Source organism: Ylistrum balloti, unplaced genomic scaffold (genome assembly GCF_031769215.1).
Source record: "Ylistrum balloti isolate Yb309-2 unplaced genomic scaffold, AGI_CSIRO_Ybal_v1 Utg370332, whole genome shotgun sequence".
Taxonomy (NCBI): Eukaryota; Metazoa; Mollusca; class Bivalvia; order Pectinida; family Pectinidae; genus Ylistrum; species Ylistrum balloti.
Genome location: NW_026782241.1, coordinates 631,964 through 658,842, shown reverse-complemented (window position 1 = coordinate 658,842; position 26,879 = coordinate 631,964). Strand labels below are relative to the sequence as shown.

The 26,879-nt window shown below is 33.9% G+C and overlaps 3 protein-coding genes across 3 annotated transcripts in view; 1 reads left to right on the top strand and 2 right to left on the bottom strand.

Annotated features, from left to right (window-relative positions):
- The window catches only part of LOC132553527 (UPF0488 protein C8orf33 homolog), a 20,064-nt gene extending 2,070 nt beyond the window's left edge, over nucleotides 1-17,994 (top strand). The window contains exons 3-5 of the mRNA XM_060217775.1: nucleotides 15,913-16,003; nucleotides 16,563-16,697; nucleotides 17,380-17,994. Of these exons, the coding sequence (XP_060073758.1) occupies nucleotides 15,913-16,003; nucleotides 16,563-16,697; nucleotides 17,380-17,813 (660 nt within the window). The 3' untranslated portion in view covers nucleotides 17,814-17,994. The remainder of the gene's footprint in view (nucleotides 1-15,912; nucleotides 16,004-16,562; nucleotides 16,698-17,379) is intronic.
- LOC132553525 (uncharacterized) lies at nucleotides 1,643-15,027 on the bottom strand. The gene is made up of 17 exons (XM_060217773.1): nucleotides 14,939-15,027; nucleotides 13,551-13,704; nucleotides 12,691-12,821; nucleotides 12,373-12,502; nucleotides 11,858-11,926; nucleotides 11,032-11,147; nucleotides 10,763-10,847; nucleotides 9,960-10,214; nucleotides 9,294-9,388; nucleotides 7,940-8,056; nucleotides 7,285-7,345; nucleotides 6,270-6,380; nucleotides 4,404-4,468; nucleotides 3,903-3,974; nucleotides 2,721-2,823; nucleotides 2,407-2,473; nucleotides 1,643-2,152 (listed from the first exon to the last, which is right to left on the bottom strand). The coding sequence occupies exons 1-17, from the start codon at nucleotides 14,977-14,979 to the stop codon at nucleotides 2,001-2,003; spliced, it is 1,824 nt and encodes a 607-aa protein (XP_060073756.1). The 5' UTR covers nucleotides 14,980-15,027; the 3' UTR covers nucleotides 1,643-2,000.
- Nucleotides 17,991-26,879, bottom strand: LOC132553526 (leucine-rich repeat-containing protein 34-like). Its single transcript, XM_060217774.1, has 9 exons — nucleotides 26,764-26,879; nucleotides 22,954-23,143; nucleotides 21,999-22,082; nucleotides 21,413-21,541; nucleotides 20,827-20,958; nucleotides 20,547-20,665; nucleotides 20,200-20,355; nucleotides 19,192-19,318; nucleotides 17,991-18,978 (listed from the first exon to the last, which is right to left on the bottom strand). The coding sequence occupies exons 1-9, from the start codon at nucleotides 26,877-26,879 to the stop codon at nucleotides 18,754-18,756; spliced, it is 1,278 nt and encodes a 425-aa protein (XP_060073757.1). The 3' UTR covers nucleotides 17,991-18,753.

Sequence of the window (26,879 nt, the reverse complement as noted above, 5' to 3'; positions counted from 1 at the left end):
GCAAAATATAATTTTAACTTTCAAATACACCATTTTTAATTAATTGGCCTGTGACTAGTTTTGCTGGTCTCGATTGTAAAATGTGTTTGAAAGCATCTTTGAGCGACACGTTAATGATGCAGGTCTCGGGGGCTTCATTTGTTGTAAGACATCTATAGAATAGTCACTGTCTAACATCATCGCTTGGTGTTTTGATTATTCAGATTCTATTTTTCTATATTTTATTATAGGGTTGAAGGCCTTTATTTTATAAAAACTGACATTCATTTCATCATACTTTTTGTCGAACACATTGACTGATTGGTCTTCCATTTGGCACTGACATTTTTCACTTATTCTTTAATGATCAAGAAGTAGAACGTCATATCAGTCAACCAATTTGCGCTGTGCACCAGGATCAACAGCTGTAAAATTAATTCAAACAAGATAACGCAAAGCATGACAATAACTCCGCTCACGCTGTTTTAAAGAAAGACATACAATCACATTTATATGTTTTATTACAAAAACTTTAATTTCTGTTTGTTACTTTTAATTGTTCCATACAAAGTATTGAAATGGAGAACTTCTACTAGAGTACTAGCTTGATGTCTGTACAGAGTTTTGAATATCTGGTAATTACCTTGAATGGTTTAAGAGAACTGGTCCGAAAAAACTTAATTTTGTAATTTGCATTTCTGTTCCAATGGTAATAGAAAAGTATTTCAATGGAGAACTTTTCCATAGCAACTTCTAGCTAAAGATGTGTAAAACATTTTGAAAGGTTTCAGAGCACTGGTCCAGAAAAACAGAAATTTGTGGTGAGGATTATCTGTTTCCATGGTAACAGAAAAAAATGAACTTAGGCGCTAACCTAATATATAAAGAAAGTTTTATGGATTTGAGTGGAATGGTTTCGAAGTTGTAGCCCAGAAAGGAAAGTTAACACTAATTTTGTGTTTTTTTACTACCGGGTATGTTTCCATGGTAACAGAAACAAATATAAGAAATGAAACATCATGACTAGCAAAAGGCCCAACTAGGGCACTAACCTAATATATACAGCAAGTTTTGTGGAGTTGAGTTGAATGCTTTTGAAGTTATAGCATAGAAAAGCCCTTTGATGGATGGACGAAATCCAACTTAATATCCACTGCAAATGTGTTTTGCAGGGGTATACAAATAACATTGATTATCATGACATTGAGTCTGGTTTTTCCTCTTTGAGTAATTTTCAGATTTTAGACTGCTGGAACCGTGAGGAGATTCAAAATTGAATTATGAAATTTGATAAATCTAACCAGGGACGTATAATATATGTATTATACATCCCTGATCTAACCCTTCAGGCAGTAGACTTCTTGCTAAATATAATTCTAGACTCTTTCTTGGTTGTGAAGAAGCCATTTTCTGATGTTAGTTGATCACAGGCAGAACGTAAGTTCTCTTTGTCTGCACGTGCCTTTGAAGCCTATGGATCAAAAGCAACATTGATATGCACACTGTTAGGAGGTGTAATCAAATTTTTAGTTGTTGTTTCGTTGATATAGAAAATATGTAAGGTCAGAATTGTTTTGTATACTAAAATATCAGGGTTGATAAAGAGACTTGTATTGTGAAGGTGATGAAAGATTCTGCCTAAAAATAAAAAATGACAACGAGAAACCGTATCAAAATTTTATTACTACAGAAAATGAACAGATATGGACAGGTTAATATAAATTAGATAGATGAATTCAACTGGTATGTATATGAAGATAAGAAATTTATCTGATTTTCAAAACAAAAACTAATCAACAACATCCACTTCGACTAGCACAGAAAACGTAAATGACTCTAGTTTCAAACAGGTATATGCAATTAATTTAATCCACTCTCTTGTATACAAAGTAAAAAGAAAAGGCTAAGTTCTGTCAAATGTAAAATCAGTCCGAGTATAGATTTTACGGGATTAAATCCAATGTTTTACGGTGAGCATGCTGACCAGGATGTTTTATGATCACATAATTATAGTGATTAAACTAAGAAGCGTTTGAATTTTCCTCATTCTCCAATTTATTTGAGCTTTTGCTGTCTTTAATGAATGCTGAGATCATTCCCTCTAATATATTCAGAGGAACGGGTCCACACTGTAACACAGCATCGTGGAATTCACAAATATCAAAAGCGTCACCTGAAAATGATAAATATTATCATTATAATTTGAAATCAATTCCAATATTTCGATTTTTGAAAATTATGTAGTGCTAACAAAGATGAAAAATACTTCACCTGATTAATTAAGTACATCTAGGTCAATTGAATGATTTAAAACACTGAATTTATATATATATTGTATATCTTAATATCAACACAATATAAAATCCCACTTCATAATGGTTATATGGAATCTTTACAAGATGTCACTTTGTGGTCCAGAATACATACCTAGTTCCTTTTCTGCTCTCTGTCTTAGTTCTTTTATCTTCAGTTCTCCTATCTTGTATGCACATGCCTAGATAAAGCAAACAGACAAGTCTTGTGTGTTGAATTGAAGAATCAAAATGTCATAGCTTTCAGTTTCTGTAAGAATGTACATCATATATGGTAAAGTATGACAAGAATCATTATTTTAAAATATTACCAGGAGGAGGGGGTGCTACAGTACACAGTAATATTGTAGTGTAGTTTCTATAAAATATAATTCATCTAATGCATCATACAAATATCCATTAGTCTAAGATTAGAAGTACAAAACCTACCTGTCCTGGCCAAGTAATGTAGCGTTTGGTCTCGCTGTCAGCAAACCATTCATGCATGAATGCCCTCTCAGTCAAGTATTTTTTGGTACTCTCGAAAGTCCACCTTCAACAAAGAAAGGTTCAAATTTAGATTAGAAAGTGCCATGTCATGATTATGAAAAAAGTGAAGGCTTTTACTCCATGTGTTCCTTTCTCATAAATACACAGTATAGGCTGTTACATGTGCATATCTAAATCCTATAATTGTCTATAATTGCCACCTGTTGACAATTATGATTATTTATATCTTTCACTATCATTTCTATCTAAAATGCCCACCTGGACCTATTAAAAAATTCCTTTTTCACTTGCCTTTTGTCTACCACCTGTCTATAGCGACCACTATTTTTGTAAAATTTATTACCATACACCTGTCGATAATGATTAACCTTATGACTTGTCAGGTGTCTATCATGACTTTTTGTCTATTAGTCAGGTGTCTATTATGACTTTTTGTCTATTAGTCAGGTGTCTATCATGACGTTTTGTCTATTAGTCAGGTGTCTATCATGACGTTTTGTCTATTAGTCAGGTGTGTATCATGACTTTTTGTCTATTAGTCAGGTGTGTATCATGACTTTTTGTCTATTAGTCAGGTGTGTATCATGACGTTTTGTCTATTAGTCAGGTGTCTATCATGACTTTTTGTCTATTAGTCAGGTGTCTATCATGACTTTTTGTCTATTAGTCAGGTGTCTATCATGACTTTTGTCTATTAGTCAGGTGTCTATCATGACTTTTTGTCTATTAGTCAGGTTTCTATCATGACGTTTTGTCTATTAGTCAGGTGTCTATCATGACGTTTTGTCTATTAGTCAGGTGTCTATTATGACGTTTTGTCTATTAGTCAGGTGTCTATCATGACTTTTTGTCTATTAGTCAGGTGTCTATCATGACTTTTTGTCTATTATGACCACTTACTTCCCACAGACATCTATTGTTAGAAGTGTAACAAGAGGTAAGTCTAGGTGTTATGGTAAAAAAAATACCAGCTGCATTATACCATTGATAGGCTTGCAAAGTTTATTCTTCAGCTTGATTGGTTGAGTGTAAGACTGGTAAACCAGAGGTCCAGTGTTTGATCCTTGTGGAAGTATTGAAGTAAGGATTTGATATATTTTTGTTATTGTTAACCAGACTTACCCAAACGCGTGTAGACCAGTGTCTACCACCAAACGAGCCGCTCGCAGGATTTCAAACATATATCTGCCAAACCTATAAACAAACAGATAAACAGCCATCAAACAAGGGTGATCACTACAATGTACATAGTCAAGAGAAAAATTTTCCTTGAAAGTATGATTACGATACTATGTTGTTAATATACTGTAAATCAGATGAGGGAAGATAACTTACACACAGACAGAATGATTTTAGGTATTTTATTATCGATAATGATAATCTAATCAGGAGTAGAACATGATGCTTGTCTTAAACACTTTTTAATAACGCATTATCCATTGAAAACATGATTTAAAGACAGCAGTATATTTGATGTAAAGCAGCCATTTTTTTTCACGGAAGTTGTGAAAATTAATGAAATATGGTTTTCTCTTTTAATTTCATTTTTAGGGCATTATTTTGCAAAGACAAAACAGAATCTTTAATTAACAAATGTATTGTTTAGGTTGCATGACTACTTACAGTTCATGATTTGTACTGTATAGTCCAAGTTCTTCTCCCAGTGACTCACAGTAAAGACCCCAGCCCTGTGGATCAACATTACTAGTATGTACAAGTCTGTCTGATACAACAGCCCTATAGATCAACATTACTAGTATGTACAAGTCTCTCTGATACAACAGCCCTATAGATCAACATTACTAGTATGTACAAGTCTCTCTGATACAACAGCCCTATAGATCAACATTACTAGTATGTACAAGTCTCTCTGATACAACAGTCCTATAGATCAACATTACTAGTATGTACAAGTCTGTCTGATACAACAGCCCTATAGATCAACATTACTAGTATGTACAAGTCTCTCTGATACAACAGTCCTATAGATCAACATTACTAGTATGTACAAGTCTCTCTGATACAACAGCCCTATAGATCAACATTACTAGTATGTACAAGTCTCTCTGATACAACAGCCCTATAGATCAACATTACTAGTATGTACAAGTCTCTCTGATACAACAGCCCTATAGATCAACATTACTAGTATGTACAAGTCTCTCTGATACAACAGCCCTATAGATCAACATTACTAGTATGTACAAGTCTCTCTGATACAACATTACTAGTATGTACAAGTCTCTCTGATACAACAGCCCTATAGATCAACATTACTAGTATGTACAAGTCTCTCTGATACAACAGCCTCTCTGATACAACATTACTAGTATGTACAAGTCTCTCTGATACAACAGCCCTATAGATCAACATTACTAGTATGTACAAGTCTCTCTGATACAACAGCCCTATAGATCAACATTACTAGTATGTACAAGTCTCTCTGATACAACAGCCCTATAGATCAACATTACTAGTATGAACAAGTCCCTCTGATACAACATTCCTGTTCATCAACATTACTACATGGCATATCTTTCGATATAAAGATTTGATAAATTTGTTGTGCAGCGATAACTGGATTACACTGCAAGTCACTGTATTTATTAGAGCACTATTGAATACCTCGTTACAGATTTTTCTATATCCCTCTCACAAATTTGTGTTCCTTTATGTTGATTAAGAGGGTAGAGTCATCTCAGCTTTATTGCAATATGTTTTCCAAAACACTATTCAGTCAATTATATAAGCGATAATTATCATATTTTTTTCAAAGTGACTGTGAGACAAGTTATTTCAACATGAATCTCCCACTGGAAGAGTGTAAGGGGTCTAACCATCGGAGGAAAACCAACTTAGTTGGTAAGGATGTTATATGGCTGTTATAGTTAGGGCTGGATAGCAGGATGTAATAGTTGTGACTGGGTAATAGAAGCCCTGGAATCATCCTGAGTGGATAGTTGGGTCACTGGAGCAGTTGTGACTGAATAATGGGACACCAGGGATAGTTGTGATTGGATAGTGGGAAACTTGGAAGAGTTGTGATTGGATAGTGGGAAACTTGGAAGAGTTGTGACTGGAAAATGGATATCTGGAAAAGTTATTGACGGAAAGAGGGATATTATACCAAAGATATAAGATGATGGAGACAGAAGTACAATTTTTCTAGAATTGACAACAGTTGTGACTGGAAAATGGATATCTGGAAAAGTTATTGACGGAAAGAGGGATATTATACCAAAGATATAAGATGATGGAGACAGAAGTACAATTTTTCTAGAATTGACCTCACTTTCTGAACTTAATATTTATATACAGTAAAACCTCGATCTATCGCCATCCGTTAAACCGCCACCCTCGCCTATCGCCATGTTTGTTCATGGAACAGATTTCCCCCCTATTAAACACCCTCGTTTAACCGCCAAACTCGCAACTAAAATGTACTACCAATGGCCTCAGTGGAGACAAAGATTTCTATAGACTACTAACCTCAATGTAAGCTGTCTGTAAGGAGAATCTAGTGGGGGCTCTGGAATATTTCATATCCTCAATGTATTGGCGAAATATTGGTACTCCCTTCTGCTGTATGGCATACATACTCTGTAAGGCAAAAGATTTCATACATAACACTAAACTGTGTAACAATATACAGAAAATGAGTTCCCCATACATAACACTAAACTGTATAACAATATACAGAAAATGAGGTCCCCATACATAATACTTATCTGTATAACATTATATGGAAACTGATTCCTCAAACATGAGGCCCCAATACATAGTATTAATCTGTAAAATTTTATACAGAAACTGATTCCCTAAACATGAGGCCCCAATACATAGTATTAATCTGTAAAACTTTATACAGAAACTGATTCCCTAAACATGAGGCCCCAATACATAGTATTAATCTGTAAAACTTTATATAGAAACAGATTCCTCAAACATGAGGTCCCAACACATAATACTAATCTGTATAACATTATATAGAAACAGATTCCTCAAACATGAGGCCCCAATACATAGTATTAATCTGTAAAATTTTATACAGAAACTGATTCCCTAAACATGAGGCCCCAATACATAGTATTAATCTGTAAAACTTTATATAGAAACAGATTCCTCAAACATGAGGCCCCAATACATAGTATTAATCTGTAAAATTTTATACAGAAACTGATTCCCTAAACATGAGGCCCCAACACATAATACTAATCTGTATAACATTATTTAGAAACATGATACCAAATTGTTTAACAAATGTTGAGACTAAGGACATTTGAAATTATAATCTCCCAATTTCATTCAAACACTTAGAAATATTTTTTTTATATATTAATTGATTTATATATGATTATTATTAAAATTATTTTCAACTTGTACTGTTGTAATTAAAAAAGTACTGGCAGAACTAGTTAACACATTAAAAAAAACACAATCAAATATTTGACAACTGTACCTTGAGAATGATAACCAAACTGAATTACCATAATATCATCCTTACCTGTAGGTGGTGACCTGGCTCACCTTCATGGAGACTTAAGGCCATCAACTCATACATTGGTCTGAAAGTGAACAAAAATATTACATGTTTATCATGATGCATCAAAAAAAGAACAACGCATTTTTAAAACTGGGAAGCATTCGTTTAATTTTCTAAAATGCCTCATATATGTTTAACATTTCTTTTTTTTTCTCTGATAGGTAACAATAATATTTCTATGGTTAATTTCCAAATTAGGTACTAAATACTTACCTGCACCTTTTCAACTAAACATGTTCAGCAACCATTTGACACCTAGTTTACCTGATGTTCCCAGAACGGGTCATCCTCAAATACCCCATGGGTTACACTCACTATCTGAATCTCAGGAACATTTCATGGCAAAACTGAAGGTTCCAAGTGAGACACCTCAAGGATACGATGAGAATACTAGTTTTATTCTTTGATGTTCATCAAATGAATATCAAGTTCACATAACAGTATGATGTACTGGTTTTGAAATCGTATGGAGCGTAGGAGTCTGTGATAAGGGAGCAAAAGTGATTGTAATTCCTGGGGTGTCGAGGATAAAGATAGGTAAACATCAGATATATTTCATTTACCTGTATCAGATAAACATCATTAACACCTGAAACTGTATTTGATATACACTTACATGTCTGTGGTATGAGAAGTGTTCACATAGTAAATTCCGGGTCTAGATCCATCCATTGTGCCTGCCATGTAATATGCTGCAGGTGCTGAGCTCATAGAGGCAGGCGATGCTTTAATCCTGATCAAAATATATATATAAAATATACACATTCATAATACAAGAACTCTATACAGTATTTATAAAACAAAAATGCCTCAGCAGAGGTAATTTTCATAGGATTTTTTCATACTATTCGAAACCCTTTTTTCAAAATTTTGAGGAGTCCCATTACTAAGTGGTATAAGGGGGTTCTCAAAAAGTCCCAACAGGAAAATCATGGGTCTAGAACTCAAATACCGGAGTCCCAAATGGCCCCACTGGCTCAACATTAAGTACAGAGCTTTTTAGTATAATGACTATCAATATACATGCTCGTAACTTTACAGAATGTGCAGTATTGTTTGATCAAATCCGACATCCAAAGTTAATTAATCGCCAAGAATGGGCATACTTTCTTGGAATTTTCTAAATTCAAGAGCCATAACTTTTGAAATAGCCAGATAACATTACACATGCAACTGCCATTAGCAATGAGTGTAGAAGTGTTGATATAGATAAGTTGATATAGATAAGTTGTTTTACTCCACCAGTCTCATCTGTTTATTATAACCAATATATGAAATTGTATGTAAATACAGTTTGTGTAGTGGTGATAATGACCATTTGGGTCAGATACCCTAAATATAGAATCTGCTATAGGTATGGTATAACTCAAATTAAGCTAGTAGAATGTATGATAAAAATTTGTATATGAAATTCCAGATCTATCTTCAGAATCTTAAGAAAAAGAGCATTCATTATAATCAAAAGGTCAAAGGTCACATTTGAAAACTTCTGCAAATCATCATACATTGATACTTCACCATGGAAATGATAAAAAGGACCATTAACAAATATGACTTTGGCCTTTTCATTATACAGTTACATACCAAATTAGAGTTTTATTATTATTTTTAAATTAAATTAAATTAAATAAATTAAAATATCTCTCTCTGTTAAAGATCAAATAAGCAGACAGAAAATAAAGATAGAATGATGGTCAAGAGCAACAATATATGTACCGACACAGATTGTGGTAGAGGAGTAAATTAACACTTCAGTCTATGAAGTGTAACAATTCCTGCATTAAGTAGATATATTGATAAATTGTTATAGCCTGTAGTAATCCTCTTTGATGAATTTGTAATGTGTACTTTTAATGATTACCTTAGCTTGGTATCATTATCTTATTTACTAAAAATTGATGACATTGGAATCCTATTGAGGCAACATATTGTAAAAACCTGTTTAATATGTGTGGTTAAATTTTACTTACGTCATATCTACATCTGGGATAGTCTTGAACATCTTTGAGAGTTTAGGTCGGATTCTATTCGTACAGATGTCTTTAATTCCTGATAAAATTTCTTCCTGGAATTAAGAGAATTCCTATTATAAACCACAATTTTAACTATCATCAATCAAGAAATCCACAACAATATATCAAATTTACTGAATTTAAAGGAAGTCCATTCAAATGACAGATCTACAATACATTTTGTCTTTGTGCATTCTAAAACATTGGATTTGGAATGTAGCCCTTTATTAATTGATCATTTGGTTTTTAATCTGGTTTGATGACTACCATTAATACTATATATTATCTCGATGATTTTTGGTGTCCATATATCCAAGTCCTGGACTCGTGCTTTTCCTGTGAGACTCAATCAAACTGTAAGAAACCACTAGTAATGGGACTCACCAAAATTTTTAAAAATGATGTTCTAGACTTTAAAAAAAAAAATTCTACAAGAATAAATGGGTTTGTAGAGTAATGGGTGCAATTTAGGTTGTGTCTCTTTATAACAGCAAAACAATAAATGCAGCACAAGTAAATCAAATTTGACAAAGTCTGATTACATTACAAAATATAAATAACTTCGGTTAACACATTTTATTTCAGAATGTTTAGAAAGATAATTATCAGCAAAGCAGAAATTACCTCAGTTTCGTAGAAGAACTCCTTGCTGTTTTTAATATGTCTTATGAAGCGCTGAACATTTGAACCAAACCCTTCTTCCATTGAGATTTTCTGCATGGCTTTTGAAATTCTATCAACCTCCTGTAGACCAAGATTGTGAACCTCCTGTGGTGTAAGATCTGTTGATGTGTGGAACTTTAGACACTGTTGGTAATATCTTTGACCGTTCGGGAGAGTACAACACCCAATAGAGGGCCTCGTCCTCCTCATATATACCTGTATTACAGAAATAGGAAATATATCTGAAAGGGCCTTGTCCTACTTATACATACTTGTATTACAGAAACAGGAAATATATCTGAGAGGGCCTTGTCCTCTTCATATATACCTGTATTACAGAAATAGGAAATATATCTGAAAGGGCCTTGTCCTACTTATACATACTTGTATTACAGAAACAGGAAATATATCTGAAAGGGCCTTGTCCTACTTATACATACTTGTATTATAGAAATAGGAAATATATCTGAGGGGGTCTTATCTTTGTCTTATAGATCTGTAAGTATTGAAATAGGAAATGTATCAATCTTCAACATAGGGTCTCATTCTTCTCATATATACATGTACTGCAGGTACTGAAATATCTGACCTTGATACAAAGTCTCGACCTCTTGATATATACCTTTTAGTACTTAAATCGGAAATGTATCTGACCCTGATATGGGGTCTTCTCCTCCTGACATATACGTACGGTACAGAAATAAGAACTATATCTGAGAGGGTGTCGTCCTCCTCGTGTATACCTGTAGGTACAGAGTACTTACAGATGTTAAGTAGTCGCGTAGGTCAGTAAAAGCAGGCAGAACACTATCCTCTAGTACAGTGATTGCTTCCTTCTCCAGCTCAGTCCTGAAATGTTTAATTAGTACATTCATTATATTCTCTAAACTGATGACTGTTTTTCAATTTTATCAAAAACTTTTTAGGTTATGTTTTTAGCATGATCTGGAATATGAAGAAATGATTGTTTCTGACTTTTCACTGGAGATTGATCAGCTATCTGGTATATTATGTGCTTTGTGTTTGTTCTTACATTTCCTCGGGGGAAATACCATCCACTTCCTTTCTAAATGGTGACAAGAAGGGTGATGTTTTAGGATCCAACTTTCCATTGTTGGTTAGGGAATTTATCTGGTCAGGCACTTCTCTCTGGAAAAAACAATCAAATCTGAATATTCTTATCTTTGTTAAAAAATTCTAATCTTGTCAGTTGACGGTTATATCATTTAATGTAGACAACCCTACAAACTGGTGGTCTCAGACATTATAACATCAAATTAATGTAACAGAACTCACTCCGTATGTAGTGTGTCGTGAACCAGTTACTTGTAAAATGATGTTGGACTTGTAAGTATTAAAAGACCTAAACTAACACAAGACATTTCATTGTTTAGTGACACAAGCAAATTAATACTAGACATTGTTTTTGTTTAGAGACTTGTACAAATTAATACCAATATTGTCATTATGTAGTGACCTAAGCAAACTTACACCAGACTCTCTCAGTGTTAAGGTAGCTGGACAAATTTACATGACCGTGTTTAGTGAGCTACAGAAACTTGCATTAGACAAAGTCATTGTGTAGTGAGCTAGACAAGCTAACACATTGTGTCCACTTTTAATGAACAATTGCAACCTTAAATAAGACACTCAAACTTAGAGACAAGCTTACATCATAAAGAATGTACTTTGTTAGTATTTAATGAGCTAGGCAAATTTACACCAGACTTTGTGTCTATATTTATTGAGCTAGAAAAACCATATATCAGGCATTTGTTAGTGTTAAGTGAGCTTGTGTCGGTGTTCAGTGAGCTTGCCATAAGTTGTTGTTTTGTGTCAGATAATCAAATAATAGTTACCATTGACACCATGTGATTGACATAACCTGTCTTTATTCCCTCTTCACACATCTCTCTGACCTGGGAAATCTGAAATATCAAATCACAATGATTAATCAGTGAAAACACAGCATTACAGATATCATCATGATAATTCTATTACATATTGATATATAACCTTTTTATATAAGATGTTGAAAACTTGCTTACAAGTAACCCTATGTAATTGTTTTGTTGTTTGTCAAAATGTAAAACTAATTGAATAAATTCCCAATGAGTGGAATGATAGCAAACAAGATTGCTACATTCCCATATTTTAAAAGTTTACAATATTTCATTTAATATCACAATCGCTTGAAACATAGTGCAAAAGATCATGATATAAAAAGGTTTATATAAAATAGTATACAGGTCATTAAGGAAAGGTCAATGACTACTGAGGTCATTTGGATACGGCAGTTACATGTAGTACAGAGGTCATTTGTCTTTAAAAATTTATATTGCAAGATTACACTATGTGCTAACAATTAACTCACCTGTCTTGGGTAACACTTCAGACGTTCTATGTAGACTTTGTAGTCAGATTCTTTCTCAAATTTCGAAAAGCTCAATAGCAGATGTATATCATTGTGAACTCCATCTTGGAATGTGATAGGGAAACACCACCTAGATAAGTTCACAAACAAATATAAAACACCAGTTATTTTTAATGTTTTATGACATTTCTTACAAAAGAAGAAAAGTTTAATTAATAAAAATTGCCCTTATCATTGATTCCTATGAAATTGTAAGACAAAAATATAAATCTCTGAGGTACCTTGTGGAAATTTTTTATTATTCCTTATGACAGTTACCCTTTAAATTTGCAGGCTGATAGGAAGGTGTTGAATTCCTCCTGAAGCAATGCCAGGTCCAGTTTAGCTGCTTCACTAATAGTTTCAGTGTTTATCTCCTTGCATCTCTCAAGGAACTCTTCAACTGTTGTCTGTTGGAGACAAACCACCATGATTAACTCTGATGTGATTTTTAAAAAATCAGTAGAAGACATATTTACCCAAGTTGAGTACAATAATTTGACGTGGATGACCGAAAGTTTTATCAACAAGATGAACCAATGTGCAGTTATTTTGAGATGTTGTTTTAGAGGTCTGGCTTAAGGTGCCTTCACCAAAGGAGTCAAAATAATATGTGTTGCTTTTGAAATAATAGTTTGTTTAATTAAGAAACAGCTACATGGACACTATACCATTAACTTCTGGCTTATTTATCTCTAAAATTCTTCTTTTTCCAGACAAACAGTTAAAACATTTTCATTTAATTGAAAAACATTTGGATATTTTCAGTAAGAACAAATTGATTGTTCATGAGGTCACAAATTTACACCTAACAGATTGGATATATTTTCATGCAGTTTCTAGTAACACAAAAAAAAAGAAAAAGATTAAAATCATCCTGCACTTGTCTAGTTGGTTTCAATAGAATAATTATACAGAGAAATAAGATGGGACAACCAGGCTGGGAAATCTGAATTCTAGATAGATGCTCAGTACCTTTAACTGTCATTGACTCCAGTTTTGCTAATTACCACAGTTAGATAGATTTCCATCTTACCAGAATCGGGGGAAAAAAGACAAAAACATTTCCTTTGTGGTGGTTTTACCACAGACAACTGCAGCAACAACTGAAGGAACATGGAATGGAAAGTTACAAATACCTTCCATTCTTTGAATGACTCCAGTCCAATATCATCTAATTTGTCATCGTCAACATGGACTCCACAATAAGAGGCAAACTCTGGGCTTGTCTTTAATCTCCAGCTCCATACTTCTTCAAACAGCCTGATCACTACTTTGTCTTCTGGGCGAGGTCTAAGTTTGGAAAATGTTTTGATTAATTTCTAATATGCTAATCATAGGTAATGAAAATATCTTTTTGAGGCACACAGGCATACTAGAATATGTGTGTATAGAATTCTAATTAGACTATTAAGTATGCCAGTTCAGTCTGAGACCCTGCACACAAAAGCTGGTATTAACATGAAATGATGCAGTGTTGAGCACCAGGTTTCTGACCAAAATATGAAGACAGACCTCTAGTGTTAGTGTCATGATCAAGAATGTGATGTTTACTTTGAAACAGGAGGAAAGAGATGTGACTAACAACCTTGCTTACACACAATGTCTGATTGGACAATTCTCCTCCAGACACTTCATCTATTACTTCACTTGCATCTTCCAAATTTAGCCAAGTCCAAAAATTATTTGTATCTTCTGTTCCATTTCTAGCTCTCACTATATGACATTGTCTTCAACATTTGTAGAAGGTGGTTACATTTGTAGAAGTGAAAGTACAGGTTGCCTTGGCTAATGGGAATTTTAGTCAAGCGGTAGAGTGTCTGGCTTGGGATCGAAGGGCCGCTAGTTTGAACACTAGTGATGGCAGGGTGTTTTTCATTACTCCTTCCTATTAAAAATTTCTCCAAGGAAAGAAGCTAAAGGAGATTGAGATGCTTCCTTGGATATTGAACCTGGGTTGTTGTCTTCAGGGTGGAAGACTTTGTGAAGGAGGGAGTAGTATAGAAGTTGAGAGTACAGGTTGCCTAACTAGGAATTTCCCTTTAGTCAAGCGGCTAGAGACAGAAGGATCACTAGTTCAAACCCCAGCAGTGGCAGGGTGTTTTTCATTACTCCTTCTTATTACATATTGCATAAATTATCTGTATATACAATGCTTCCATGTAAAACGGGTATATTGAAGTTCCAGTGCATCATCTCAAACCTAACGATGTTCCTAACCTTTTATGTACCTATAGTTATACCGTTATACGTTGTCTAGACGTCTCCTCATACACGTACAACCTGATCACAATATGGCATTGAAGAAACTTGATCAAAAGTGAGTTATAATGTTTACGTTTTCAGTACTGCACTACACTGCATACAGCATTGTACTGCATGTTAATATATGCTGAGGCAGATGCCGGTCATTGACAAAGTGAAAGTAGGCCACGTTGCATCTTTTCCTTTGTCTACCGATAAAGAAATTTCAAACGTAACTATTGTCTTTTCATTTCTTTAAGTTTAGTTTTAGTTTTGTACTCACTCGTTGTTTGCATAGGTTAACGGGCTGATTTCAAAATCCATACTTCAGTTGCGGGCGTGGACAAAGTTACATTACATGTTGGAGAGGAAGCACATTTCTAAATATGAAACCGTAAAGGGTCGCCGAATCCGGAATCCGCAAATAATGTGAACTAAAATTATTGAAAAAATAAGCATTGTGTTTGGCGTTTAGAATTAACGTATTTTGGTGATATTTATTGAGACTAGTGTTATATAAAGTTCTCAGTGTAATTTTTGAGTATTATGTCACACAAAGTTCTAACCTGTAATTGTTTGGAGTGTGACAGGCATACAAAACATCATACCATGTGCTTAATTTAACTCACCTGTCCCAAAAAGCCAAGCAACTATATGATGTGGTGAGCCTGACAAAGTTTATAAATAGGAATGACATTGACCCATATTAAAGTTCACAGCAGTTATTTTCGAAACCTTCAAAAGAAATTACATTTCAGATAAACTAAATTCCTAGAATTATATTTGGCTCAAAGATTTTCGAGATTAAGCCCAAGAAATGTGTAGAAAGAAAGGACCTAGATCCATGTTCAAGGTCACAGGGTTCAAAACTGGTAAAACCTTAAAAGGCTTAGAGTCATGATATTTTACTTTAAGGTTCATGTGATAAAGAAAATGTGTACAGTGTCACATTCATGGTCCATATTCATGGTCACAGGGGTGAGATTTGTTAAAACCTTCAAGCAACATCATTCAGATTAAGCAAAAGACCTTGATATTTGCTTCATAATGTTCTTGTGACGATGTTGAATAAAAAGTTTGGAGAAGAAATTATTCTGGGTCAAAAGGTCAGGTTTGTTCAAACCTTCCAATGACTTCTACTTACTAATCAATACTTTGAATGTTAATGTTCATGTGTTTGTTAACAGAACTAAATACATTGTAATTTGAGTATGCCACATCTGGGATTATTCTGAAGAAGCTTTGTTTAATTTCTAGGCAACAGAAGATCAGTTCATCAGAGAATTACACTGGTGTGTTGAACAACTACATCTTGGATTAGAAACACAAAACCCAGACTCCAAACAAGGTAAGATGTTATCTTTGTACATTTATATTTTTTCTGTATACTGCCTTTCAGTGGTCTTTGCAAAAGCCATTTTAATACAGTAAATGTACACATCTTACCATGCTGCAAATCATCATTATGCACTTAATCTAATTTTCTAAAGTCATAAAGTAATGATGCTCTAAAATTGATTTTTTTTTAGTAGACTTGTTGTTAATTAAATGTCACATTCTACTGTACTGGAAATTCAAGTTTCCATAACACAATAAACAACATATATGGGCTTAGTACCAAACATGAATCTATTGACAGATAACTACAGTTAAGTGTGCAGTGGTAACACACTCTCTTTTCACCTACACATTTGGAGGTCATTTCCCCAAACAAATATATAATTCAGATAACTTGGTAAAGTTTATATATAGAAATGGTTCTCATTTGGAGATGAATTTCAAATTTGGGTGTAGAAAAATGAAAGCTATATACTTTTATAGAAGATTTTATATAACAAAGCTTGATATCACTAATTAGCTTTGAGATAAACATTTGAATCGTCACCATAACTTTTGTCCCATTGTAGCTCGGGAGGCACAGAAGATGCTCAAGATTTTGTGTAGTGACAAGGCTCCAGTCATCAAAAAGAGACAGGTCATGAGGAATGCTTTTGGAGATTACAGACAGAAGATGTTAAATGCAGAAAAGAAAAGTGCAGCAAGTATGTTGATGGTGTTAACTTCAGTAAGAGTTTCCCGTCTTTGTCTGTGATACAAAATGGCTATTATCTACAGCTTCAATGCTTAAATTTAGCCTGGTATCTGAAGTGTGTTATATACATATTGATGGGGTTTGGGCTGCATCATTATTCTCCAAAAGCAGTTAAATAATTTTGGATACTGAAGGAATTATTGGATTTTTTTTCTATCAACAAAACATAATTCAAATCAGCTTTCCTAATGATGACAAGTTCACAGAGGTTACAGTATTCTGTCCAGCAAACATTACAAAACTGAAGGAGTATCATAGGGATTGATCCTAACTTCTACTGATGCCACATAATTACAGATTAAAAGCACTGGAGGTGAAATCCTACATTATTTTTATGTAAAAAATTCATTTTAATGGAATAACCATCACTATTTAGTCTTCAGAAAACAAAATAGAATAAACTTTCTTCAGATTTCTCAAGATCAAATAAGATGATGGATGCCCATGGTATCTCACTTATAGTATCAAAACATAGGTCTGAAATAGTCACAGGTCACATGGGTCAGAATTAAAGTTTTTCTTAGAACCAAAATGCATATGGTTACAACATTCTACTTACATAGTTCTTTGTGTTTGCATTTTTTCTTTAGTATACATTTACAACTTTTGATCTTCTTTTCTTGATTCAACAGAATTGAAGAAATCGAAAATGACACCTACGATGGAAAGCAATGGTCAGAAATCTGTGTTCTACAGGAAAAGTGCCAGTAAACAGTACAACAACCAGTCAAGTGATGGCACATCTATGTTGACCAATCAACAGCTTGAAAAAATAACACCTCAACCATCATCGATGGGAGATAACTCTCAGGAAAAGGGGGATGACTCTGTCAAAAATGAAGAAGATGTGGTATCTGAAAGACTTGAAAAGTTTACTTTTGTCAAATCGGATGGAGATTTTAAGTTTAGTTTTCAATCACCCACCAAATCATTTGATGATTTAGATACAGATAATGTTGACAAAAACAGCTCAATTTGCAACACAATTGAATCATTAACAACAGAAAATTTTGTAATGCAGAAAACAGACAATGCTTTCAGATTTAATTTCACAGAACCAACATAAGTTTCACTTATACTATATCCATTTTTCCTCTGTCCATGAAAGTTGGTTTTCGTGAAAGCTTCCATCATAAAAAAATGTGTATCTGTATAGCTTAAGAATGCTGGGTGAATAAGAGAAACAGTATAACAATGCCATAACCTCACTGACTTGAAAGAGTAATAAACACAAAATCAGCTGTAAATATTTTCCTTTTATTGTTTTGGGTCTCGTGGAGTAGCCATTATATAGAATAAAACATCTTCAGTAAATGTCAAAATGCTGATAACTAATCACTTTTCAATACAGATATGATAAAAGGGCCATTAATGATAAAATGGTTGTGTTTACAGTAACATATATACTAAGACAAACATCAAATCTGTTTTGAAATTGTGTGTCTTATTTTCCATTAGGTTTTCTAGATTAACACTCACACTTGTGAGAAAATATCACAGAATAGTTCTTGGCTTAACACAAGAAAACATGCAGTGTTCTCATACAAACATCATATTCATGATTTTGGATATATTTGACACTGAAAGTTTTGTTAAAATCTTCATTTCTCAATTGTCTGCCACTGACAAACCGAGATAGCCACCTGAATCATAATCATAGAACAATGGTATTCCATTAGGAGGTGGAAAGATTCCATAAAATTATGGTGTTTAGATAAATCATTAATTGATTTTCATTCTTTGTATATATTAAGACCAGTATTTTTGATAATTTTTAAAATCTTAATGGGTGCATAAATTGTGTAGTTTCACGAGTATGTCACAATTTTTCTGGTTTATTAACTCTAAAAATCACTGAAATAACAATAAATGGATTTTCAGGAAAAAGTAATTTCATTTTATCCCAACCAATATCGTACATATTTCGGTTTTTTACGATGGCAATATCAGAGCTGTGAGGATCTGTGTACAGGATTTTCATGATGACAACATCCAACTCGCGAAGATCAGTACACTGTTAGGTTCTTCATGATGACGACATCAGAGCCGCGAGGATTCTTTCCCCTTGGTTGCCAGGAGGGTACATCACTGCCATAGTTCGGGGCCCAGTAATAATGGCGACGGATTTGGTTACTCTGTTCACATAGTTTTGTCACACCATCTACAACATAGGCCTGCACATCAGTGTTCTCGGGCTTAAGTCGTCCAGTCTCCAGCAAACTGGCAAACGCCTGAAAATGACAAAATCATCAAATTTTTAGCTTCAAACAATGATGTAGAGCTAACTAAATTTAACTCTACTTCATGCCTAATATGGATAACTAATTTGCCATAAAAAGTATGATAAACATTTAATCTTTGATAGACTTGTTTGTACTTTGCTATATTGTATAAATATAGGAATTAAGGAGTACGTGTGATCCTCTAATGAAGTTTCAACTTACAATACAGGCAGGCTCTTCCAGTGTGTTTCCCCAGATGAATATACTTGAGAGGGTAGTGTTGGTCTTCATGGCATCAGCCAGGGCACACAGGCCCTTGTTTCCAATATTGTTGCTCGCCACCACTAAACTGTAAGATTTTTATCAATACATTACACTGACAGTGCTGATCACAATTAATTCATCATTATTTTGACACCAGTACATATTTCACATGATGATATAATACATTTTTGTGTAATTGCCCACTGTTAATATAATACATTTTTGTGTAATTGCCATTGGTTTCCATAAAGTTTCAGTTTAGACAAGCTACACTGGAATCAGAACGGTACGTCTAAAATAGAAACCAACCCCCGATCTGTATGTATTGATACTATCCCTCACAAAACATTGGAACAGCAAACTGTAAGCTTCAAGGAATTAGGGAAAAAATTTATGGTTTAGTTTTAAAACGACTGTCATGCAGGATGTTATAAGAATTTCAATTTCTTATCTTATTTTTAAAGCCATTTTTGCATATCACTCATCAAGTACATATGGCCTCATTCAAAGTGACAATACTTATGTCTCTAATGTGGTGTTGTAGGTACCCGTGGCCACAGTCAAGCTGACAATACTTACGTCTCTAGTGTGGTGTTGTAGGTACCTATGGCCACAGTCAAGCTGACAATACTTACGTCTCTAGTGTGGTGTTGTAGGTACCTATGGCCAGTCAAGCTGACAATACTTATGTCTTTAGTGTGGTGTTGTAGGTACCTATGGCCACAGTCAAGCTGACAATACTTACGTCTCTAGTGTGGTGTTGTAGGTACATAAGGCCACAGTCAAGTTGACAATACTTACGTCTCTAGTGTGTTGTTGGTACATATGGCCACAGTCAAGCTGACAATACTTATGTCTCTAGTGTGGTGTTGTAGGTACCTATGGCCACAGTCAAGCTGACAATACTTATGTCTCTAGTGTGGTGTTGTAGGTACCTATGGCCTCAGTCAAGCTGACAATACTTACGTCTCTAGCGTGGTGTTGTAAGTAGCGATCGCCTCAGCCAAGTGAAGAGCACCATCGTCTTCCAATCTATTAAATCCGAGATCCAGAACTTTGATTGATGTGTTGTTCTTTAAAACTTTGGCAAGTTCTTTTGTTCCATCTCGAGTGATTCTATTGCTGTGAATTGAATGAAAAATAAATCTCATAGAAGTTAATCTGGGCACGTTAGTATTAAAATGACTTTCTTTTTTTTTCCATTTAGATCAAGTAAAATAAGTCATTTTTATAAACTTAGACAAAACATACTATGATTGAAATGGAACTTTTTTTTTCATTCACTCTCAACTTTTTCATTATGATAGACTCACCAACTGAGATTTAGGTAGGTGAATGTCATATTTTCCATCAAATTTTCAGCTAAACGTGTAACTCCAAAGTCCCTCATATCATACTTCTGTAGGTGGAGTTCTTCTAAAGATGTATTCACCTGAAGAAGTAAAAAAAAATGTTACAGACAAATGGGGAAAAAATTAACATAAAGATACTTTGTATTTAAACCCCCTTTTATAATGATTTACAGAACTTTACAGAAATAATCCTATGTACATTCCTTACAGCCATGCAATGTTTTTCAAACTGTTTTCTTACTTTGAGCATTTTGGCAAAGTGAACAGTTGTCTCCTCCTGACAGCTGAACAGGAGAGGTCTGTTTACATTGAGGGCCTTGAGTGTGCTGTTTCTGTAGAGGACTGTTGGGAGTGCAATGACTGCCTCGATTGTCTGAAACATGAATATCAGTTGAAGAGTTGGTACATGCTGTATAGAAATCAGAGAGGACATATATCACCCAAATCAGGAGCTTCTACTACTTAACATCCTGTCAGAATCACCCCAGTCGAGAGCTTCTCCTAGCCAACACTTATCCAATCAGTTTTACTGTAGTCTAGAGCCTCAACTAGTTAATGCCAAGTCTGTATCATGCTGGTCTAGAGCCTCTTCTAGTTAACACCATATCAGTAGAATATATCTGTTCTAGAGCCTCATCTAGTTAACCCCAAGTCAGTATCATGCTGGTCTAGAGCCTCTACTAGTTAACACTATATCAGTAGAATATATCTGTTCTAGAGCCTCATCTAGTTAACCCCAAGTCAGCATCATGCTGGTCTAGAGCCTCTACTTGTTAACACCAAGTCAGTACCACCCTGGTCTAGAGCCTCTACTAGTGAATGCTTACCAAGTCTGTATCACCCAGGTCTAAGGCCTCCAAAGTCTTATTCACTTGTAACATCTGAGCAAAACACATCCCTCCTCTGTTTCCAATCTTGTTTCCATTTAATCTAAGCATTTGCAAACTCTCATTTCTCTGAAAACAAGCATTTATGTTTTTAACATTGTATCCACTGAGCTAGATTCCTTCAGAAAACACTTTTAACACTTGATTATACATCAAAATTATTCTTCAATATATTTAATTTTTTTCAATCATTGACAGTAACAGTTACATATCTATTAGCTTTACTGCTGTTAAGAATATTATATAATATTTTGAGTATTGATTCTGTTTCTTAAAAGGAGAAGAAATCAACCCTTTGCATTGCAGTGCTCTAAAATAGTTTCGTGGTCTTTTTCTTTCTTTCTTTTTCTTTCTTTTTTTCTCTTTCTTTCTTTCTTTCTTCAAAATAACATCTTTGACTGATTAGTAAAATCAATTTCCTTAAATTTGTTAATAAATTTTTATATCATGCAGGAACTGGAATGAAGTATTTATGCAGTATAAGAATGGTATTAGTGCAGTATAGAATATCAAGAGGTCTACATACATGTAAGGCCTTGGCTATGGCTTCAGCTCCCTCTGCCTCAATGTCATTACACATCAAGTTCAAATACTTCAGTGTTACTGTTTCCTACAAGCAAAAAGATGTGAATAAAAAAGTGTGAAAGAATAATTGTGTATCTATCTTATAAATAGCCTGGCTGCCATTGTATACCAGGTATCCAAATACTGTATAAATTTGATAAGGCAGTAAGTTATTGTAAACCCTTTATACCTAATGTCACATAGTTATCTTGATAGTTAAAAAACTAGTATATAATATAAATTTTGCCTGATAATTGAGTTGTCATCATAAAATATTGAATAAAGTCATCATTTACCCTTCAGCTTCACAACTTAACTTTCTATTCAGAAATTTTTGTCGGTTTTTCTTTTGAGCCCTAAGCATCATTTTTCCAATCTTGATGACTCCAATTACTCAAGACATTATAGTGTGATCTTAAAATAAGGGAAGTCTCAGAGGAAAAGTAAATTTTCATCTAAGAATATTAATATCACATTTGTTTTCCTGCATAGCTTTGTCATTTATATAACTATAAATACAATAACAAGACAATTTTATGGGTATATTATATACCTTCCCTGCACCTTAGCTGGATTATTACTTAATTGTTTATCCATAGTGTGATCCATTCAATCACCATCATAATGACATCATAATGGTCATGCTAGCAATGGCAGTTACAGTCTGACAAATGTCACTTCTGTCTGGTTATTTAATTAAATAACATAGTCGTCATGTATTATGCAACACATATGGAAATGAATTTGACGATTTTTAGTTATTTTTACAAGAATTGTTCGAGATGATGAAGGTAATCTTGCAAGACTATCTTAATGAATTAACATACATTGTACCACATCACATAAGTTTAAATATATATAATTTTGGAACTCAGTTGATCAATTTTCTTATCATAAACTCTGGTAAGATCACAAACCTCAAGCAGTTTGGCAATGTGTTTGGCGCCCACATTTGTTAAGTTGTTGTAGCGGAGATCCAGACCTTGGACATATGTGTTATTACACAAGGTTTTATACAGTGCCTCAGCATCTGAATCCACAAGACGTTTGTCTGTCAGGAGCTTGTTGTTGCCTGCCAGGTACAGGTCCATTGATTCCTTAAACTCACTGTAATTTACATATCATCCTTATCATTTGTAAGCTCAATAAAGAATAGAAAATCACAGATTCACTACAAAACATTGTTATCAAACGTTTCTGGAATTGATAGCAAACAATGACATATGACCCTATACTGTGTACTGTTTACTGCATGTTAGCTATTGATACAAATACCTCATATTAATTAAAACAAAAAACATCAACTTTATACCAATAAATTGTGAAATTCATGTTACAGGTGAAAAAATGTAAAATGTATTAAATTATACTCTACCTGTAATGAAAACCATCAACTTATCTGATATTAATTATCAAACATACAATACCTTAGTTTAACAAGTCAAAGGTATAAGACCTATGATTAACACAGACTACAAATAAACTGGTGTTTTACATATTTTTTTGAGAAATTCTCAGAGCAATGATTTTACGAACAATTAAGACACAAGATCATGAGAGTGTAGTGTTCAGGGTGCATTCATTCACAGAAGAAGAGTGGTCGTGGACTACAGTACAGACAGTAAGGGAAACTTATTGTAGTGGTAGAGGGAGAAAGATGATACAGATATATACCCAGATGTACACTACACAGAATATCAGCTGATTTAGAATTTCATAATGCTAATCTTTATTTTGAAGGAGCATATTTCCACAGGTTTGCCAAAACCTTGATAAACAATGGATGTATTTTCATGGAAAACATAAAATAGATCATGTCTTCTTCACAGTAATCAAACATCAGTACCCCAAGGTATGTCATTATCATTCATTTATACATATGTAGCTGTAAATTTATTCCTCAATATATCAGCAACTATTTGTCTCCTGTATGGCTGTCGGTAACAAAGTAACTTTAGGTCTCAGGAATCATAAGGTGTAAGTCTATGGGTTGTGGAGGTTATAACAGATCTCAGTCTGAATATGTGTAACACAGCCACATGATTAAGAAGGGCTGAGATAATCAGAGGGAGGCTTTAGTGTGAATATTACCATCAGGCTTGTGTCACAGTATACATAGGAATGGTGGTGTTTAAGCAGAGGGTGTCGTGCAGCGTAAATACTGCAGAGCGTTAAAGACTTTATTAGTTACAGGTACATATAAGTTATATATAATTAGGCAGTAAATATATCATTCTGAACAGTAAAAGCAGTGCTAATATCATTCATAAGTAATGCTTTATAGTATAAATCATTGTGTGTGAAAACTTGTAACATTATATAAAGCTAATGTTATGACAATAAAATAAAACATAGCCAGTCTTTGTGTTCCGACCAGCATTGGTTGTAATAGCTGTCAGCTGTAATAAAGACATGCAGTTTTTGTGACATGCTGTTAGGGAAAAGAATGACAAACTCTAACAGAAGGTGTGTTAAGAAGGAAAACACTAAATGTGTCATGTATATTATGTATGGTACATAACAGAACCACACAATCAAAATCTAAACCTGGACCAAATTTTACCAAGAAAATATTTACCTGTAAATAAATAAAGCATGTGCTTTCCCCATCTCATTACAAAACTGATAAAAACTACAAAACGGTTTGAAAGAAAAATTCTTAAACTCCACTACAGTGATGTGGACTCCATCTTGTATATAAATCTTGAGATTTAAAACTGATTACCGGTATAAATGATATTTTTGGTCCAGGTTTGTTTTGGGTTTTTTTTATTATTATTTAATAGTGTGAAATAACAGCTATTCAGGTAATACTTACCCTTTTTTCTTTAGTCTGTTTTGTATTGAAAACGTGAAGGGTTCTTAATAGGGTGATTTTTAGGTGATTGTTAATCAACCATAAGTGAATTGATAAAATTATTCACATAACAACACACTGCTAAATAAGTTGGTGATATATATCGTTAAACTCCATGCACTTCTACATGAAAATCATACTGAAAACAAATTTGGATTGATGTATTATATAGTGAAATTAACAAGGCATTGCAAACAATAAACAATCTCATGGCTTCACTTTCACTTCAGTGCAATAAAGAAGATGGTTAATTGTCTGAAATTTGATCAAAATCCCTAAAGTAATGAAATAGCAACGGTGACCTTGACCCTAAAACCCTGAAACTCAAACTTGTCTCAGAACTTAAGTCATCATGAGTGTGTTGAGTTTGACCAAAATCCCTCAAAAAATGAAGCTGCTAGACAAGGATTTTCTGAAAATAGTATGATTGACCCTAAAACCCTGAATTTTGAACCTGTCCAAGATAAAATGGTCATTTACATACAGTGGAAGTGTGTGAAGTTTGATTGACTTTAACCCTTTCACCCTGAAATAATTCATACTCCTGGAGATATACAAAGTGTAATGATCTGTTATTAGTGTGTCAAGTTTCATCAAAATTCCTCCAGGGATGGAGCTATCAGAATGCTGCCATGTGATACTTTATATAGTATATCCCCTCCAATAATCATTGTATTGGGATTAGGCCTATAAATATCTAAAATATGGACACAACAACAAAATATAGAGATATGTATTCTGGGGAGGAGTACTTATCTGCTCTGTTACAAGTTTACAGAAAAGATGTTACATCTGCTGTGCACAATGATAAAATTAAGTGTTGTTAGTTTACCTCGATCGACTAGAAGATTTATATGCTATTTCAGCCTGAGGTAATCAATCATAATAAACAATGGCTGATTTCTCCACTTGATACTTTAGAAATTTAATTAACTAAATAATTCAACATGCTACTAATAGATATTTGATATTTTTACAAAAACAATTATTATTATTTTACAAACATAGAAAGAATGAGGTGTCTTACATCATCTGTGTAGTCTGCACTGAGAAATGTATATCTAGAAATCTATATATAGGTAATTGCCTACTAAATTTGGTTCCTCATGTTTTCCTGATTATATATGTTATATATAGATTTTTTCTAACGTACCCCGGTACATTTCCTAATTTATGTTAATGGGATATTCCAATATACAAGTTAGGATTTCATGGGATGTTTTTGAAGAAAACTGTACAAAATTATCTTCTTATGTTCTTATGGAAATTGTACACCTCAATTAAACACTTGAACACACATATGATATGTAATTTGCAAAAGTTATTTATAGATCTAGCTAGATTGCGTTACGTACAAATGTTAGCATGGCCCTGATCGTGTCTGCTTAGTCAAACAAAACGGAATATTTGTGTAAATCATATAATCAACAGAAGATAAGCCTAAAGAAGTAACAAAGTTGTAATTTAACAGCATACACACTTGTTCCTACTAATTTAGCCTATCCAAAATGACCACTGGAGGGCTATTTGATTCTAACAATAGTACTAAAAGTCATCAGAATGAGTTCCCAAAACGTACAAAACAGCCAGAAATTTAGTATCTTTGGCAGAGTATCCCTTTAAAGCTGCCATGACTTGCAAGATATGAAATGTTATACATGTAAAACTGTGCATACCAATTTACTCCTTGTTAAATCACAATTGTTATGACTTGTAGAAATATTCTGAAAAATCCATAATCATACTGAATTAGTCAGTCACTCACTTCAACCTTTATAATTCAAACACATTCCCAAGACATATATTATGGTGCATGGCTACATACATGCAAAATCTCATTCAGTATGTTACGATGAAGAAAGGCACTTACAATACAGCATCTTCTTTTTCTTTATCAAACATCAATATAACATAGGGGTTCACGTCGATGCCCATCTCAGTACAAACCGCTTCATACCTGAAGGCGGTTGAGTGGATGTCTGACAT

Coding starts and splice junctions, on each gene's coding strand:
- LOC132553526 (XM_060217774.1), bottom strand. CDS start 26,879: ATGTCAGACATCCACTCAACCGCCTTCAGGTATGAAGCGGTTTGTACT. Junction 22,083..22,953: donor ACATTGCCAAACTGCTTGAG/GTTTGTGATCTT, acceptor TTTTGCTTGTAG/GAAACAGTAACACTGAAGTA. Junction 19,319..20,199: donor TACAACACCACGCTAGAGAC/GTAAGTATTGTC, acceptor AAAATCTTACAG/TTTAGTGGTGGCGAGCAACA.
- LOC132553525 (XM_060217773.1), bottom strand. CDS start 14,979: ATGGATTTTGAAATCAGCCCGTTAACCTATGCAAACAACGA. Junction 6,381..7,284: donor AGCCAGGTCACCACCTACAG/GTAAGGATGATA, acceptor TTTGCCTTACAG/AGTATGTATGCCATACAGCA. Junction 2,824..3,902: donor ACTGGTCTACACGCGTTTGG/GTAAGTCTGGTT, acceptor TCTTTGTTGAAG/GTGGACTTTCGAGAGTACCA.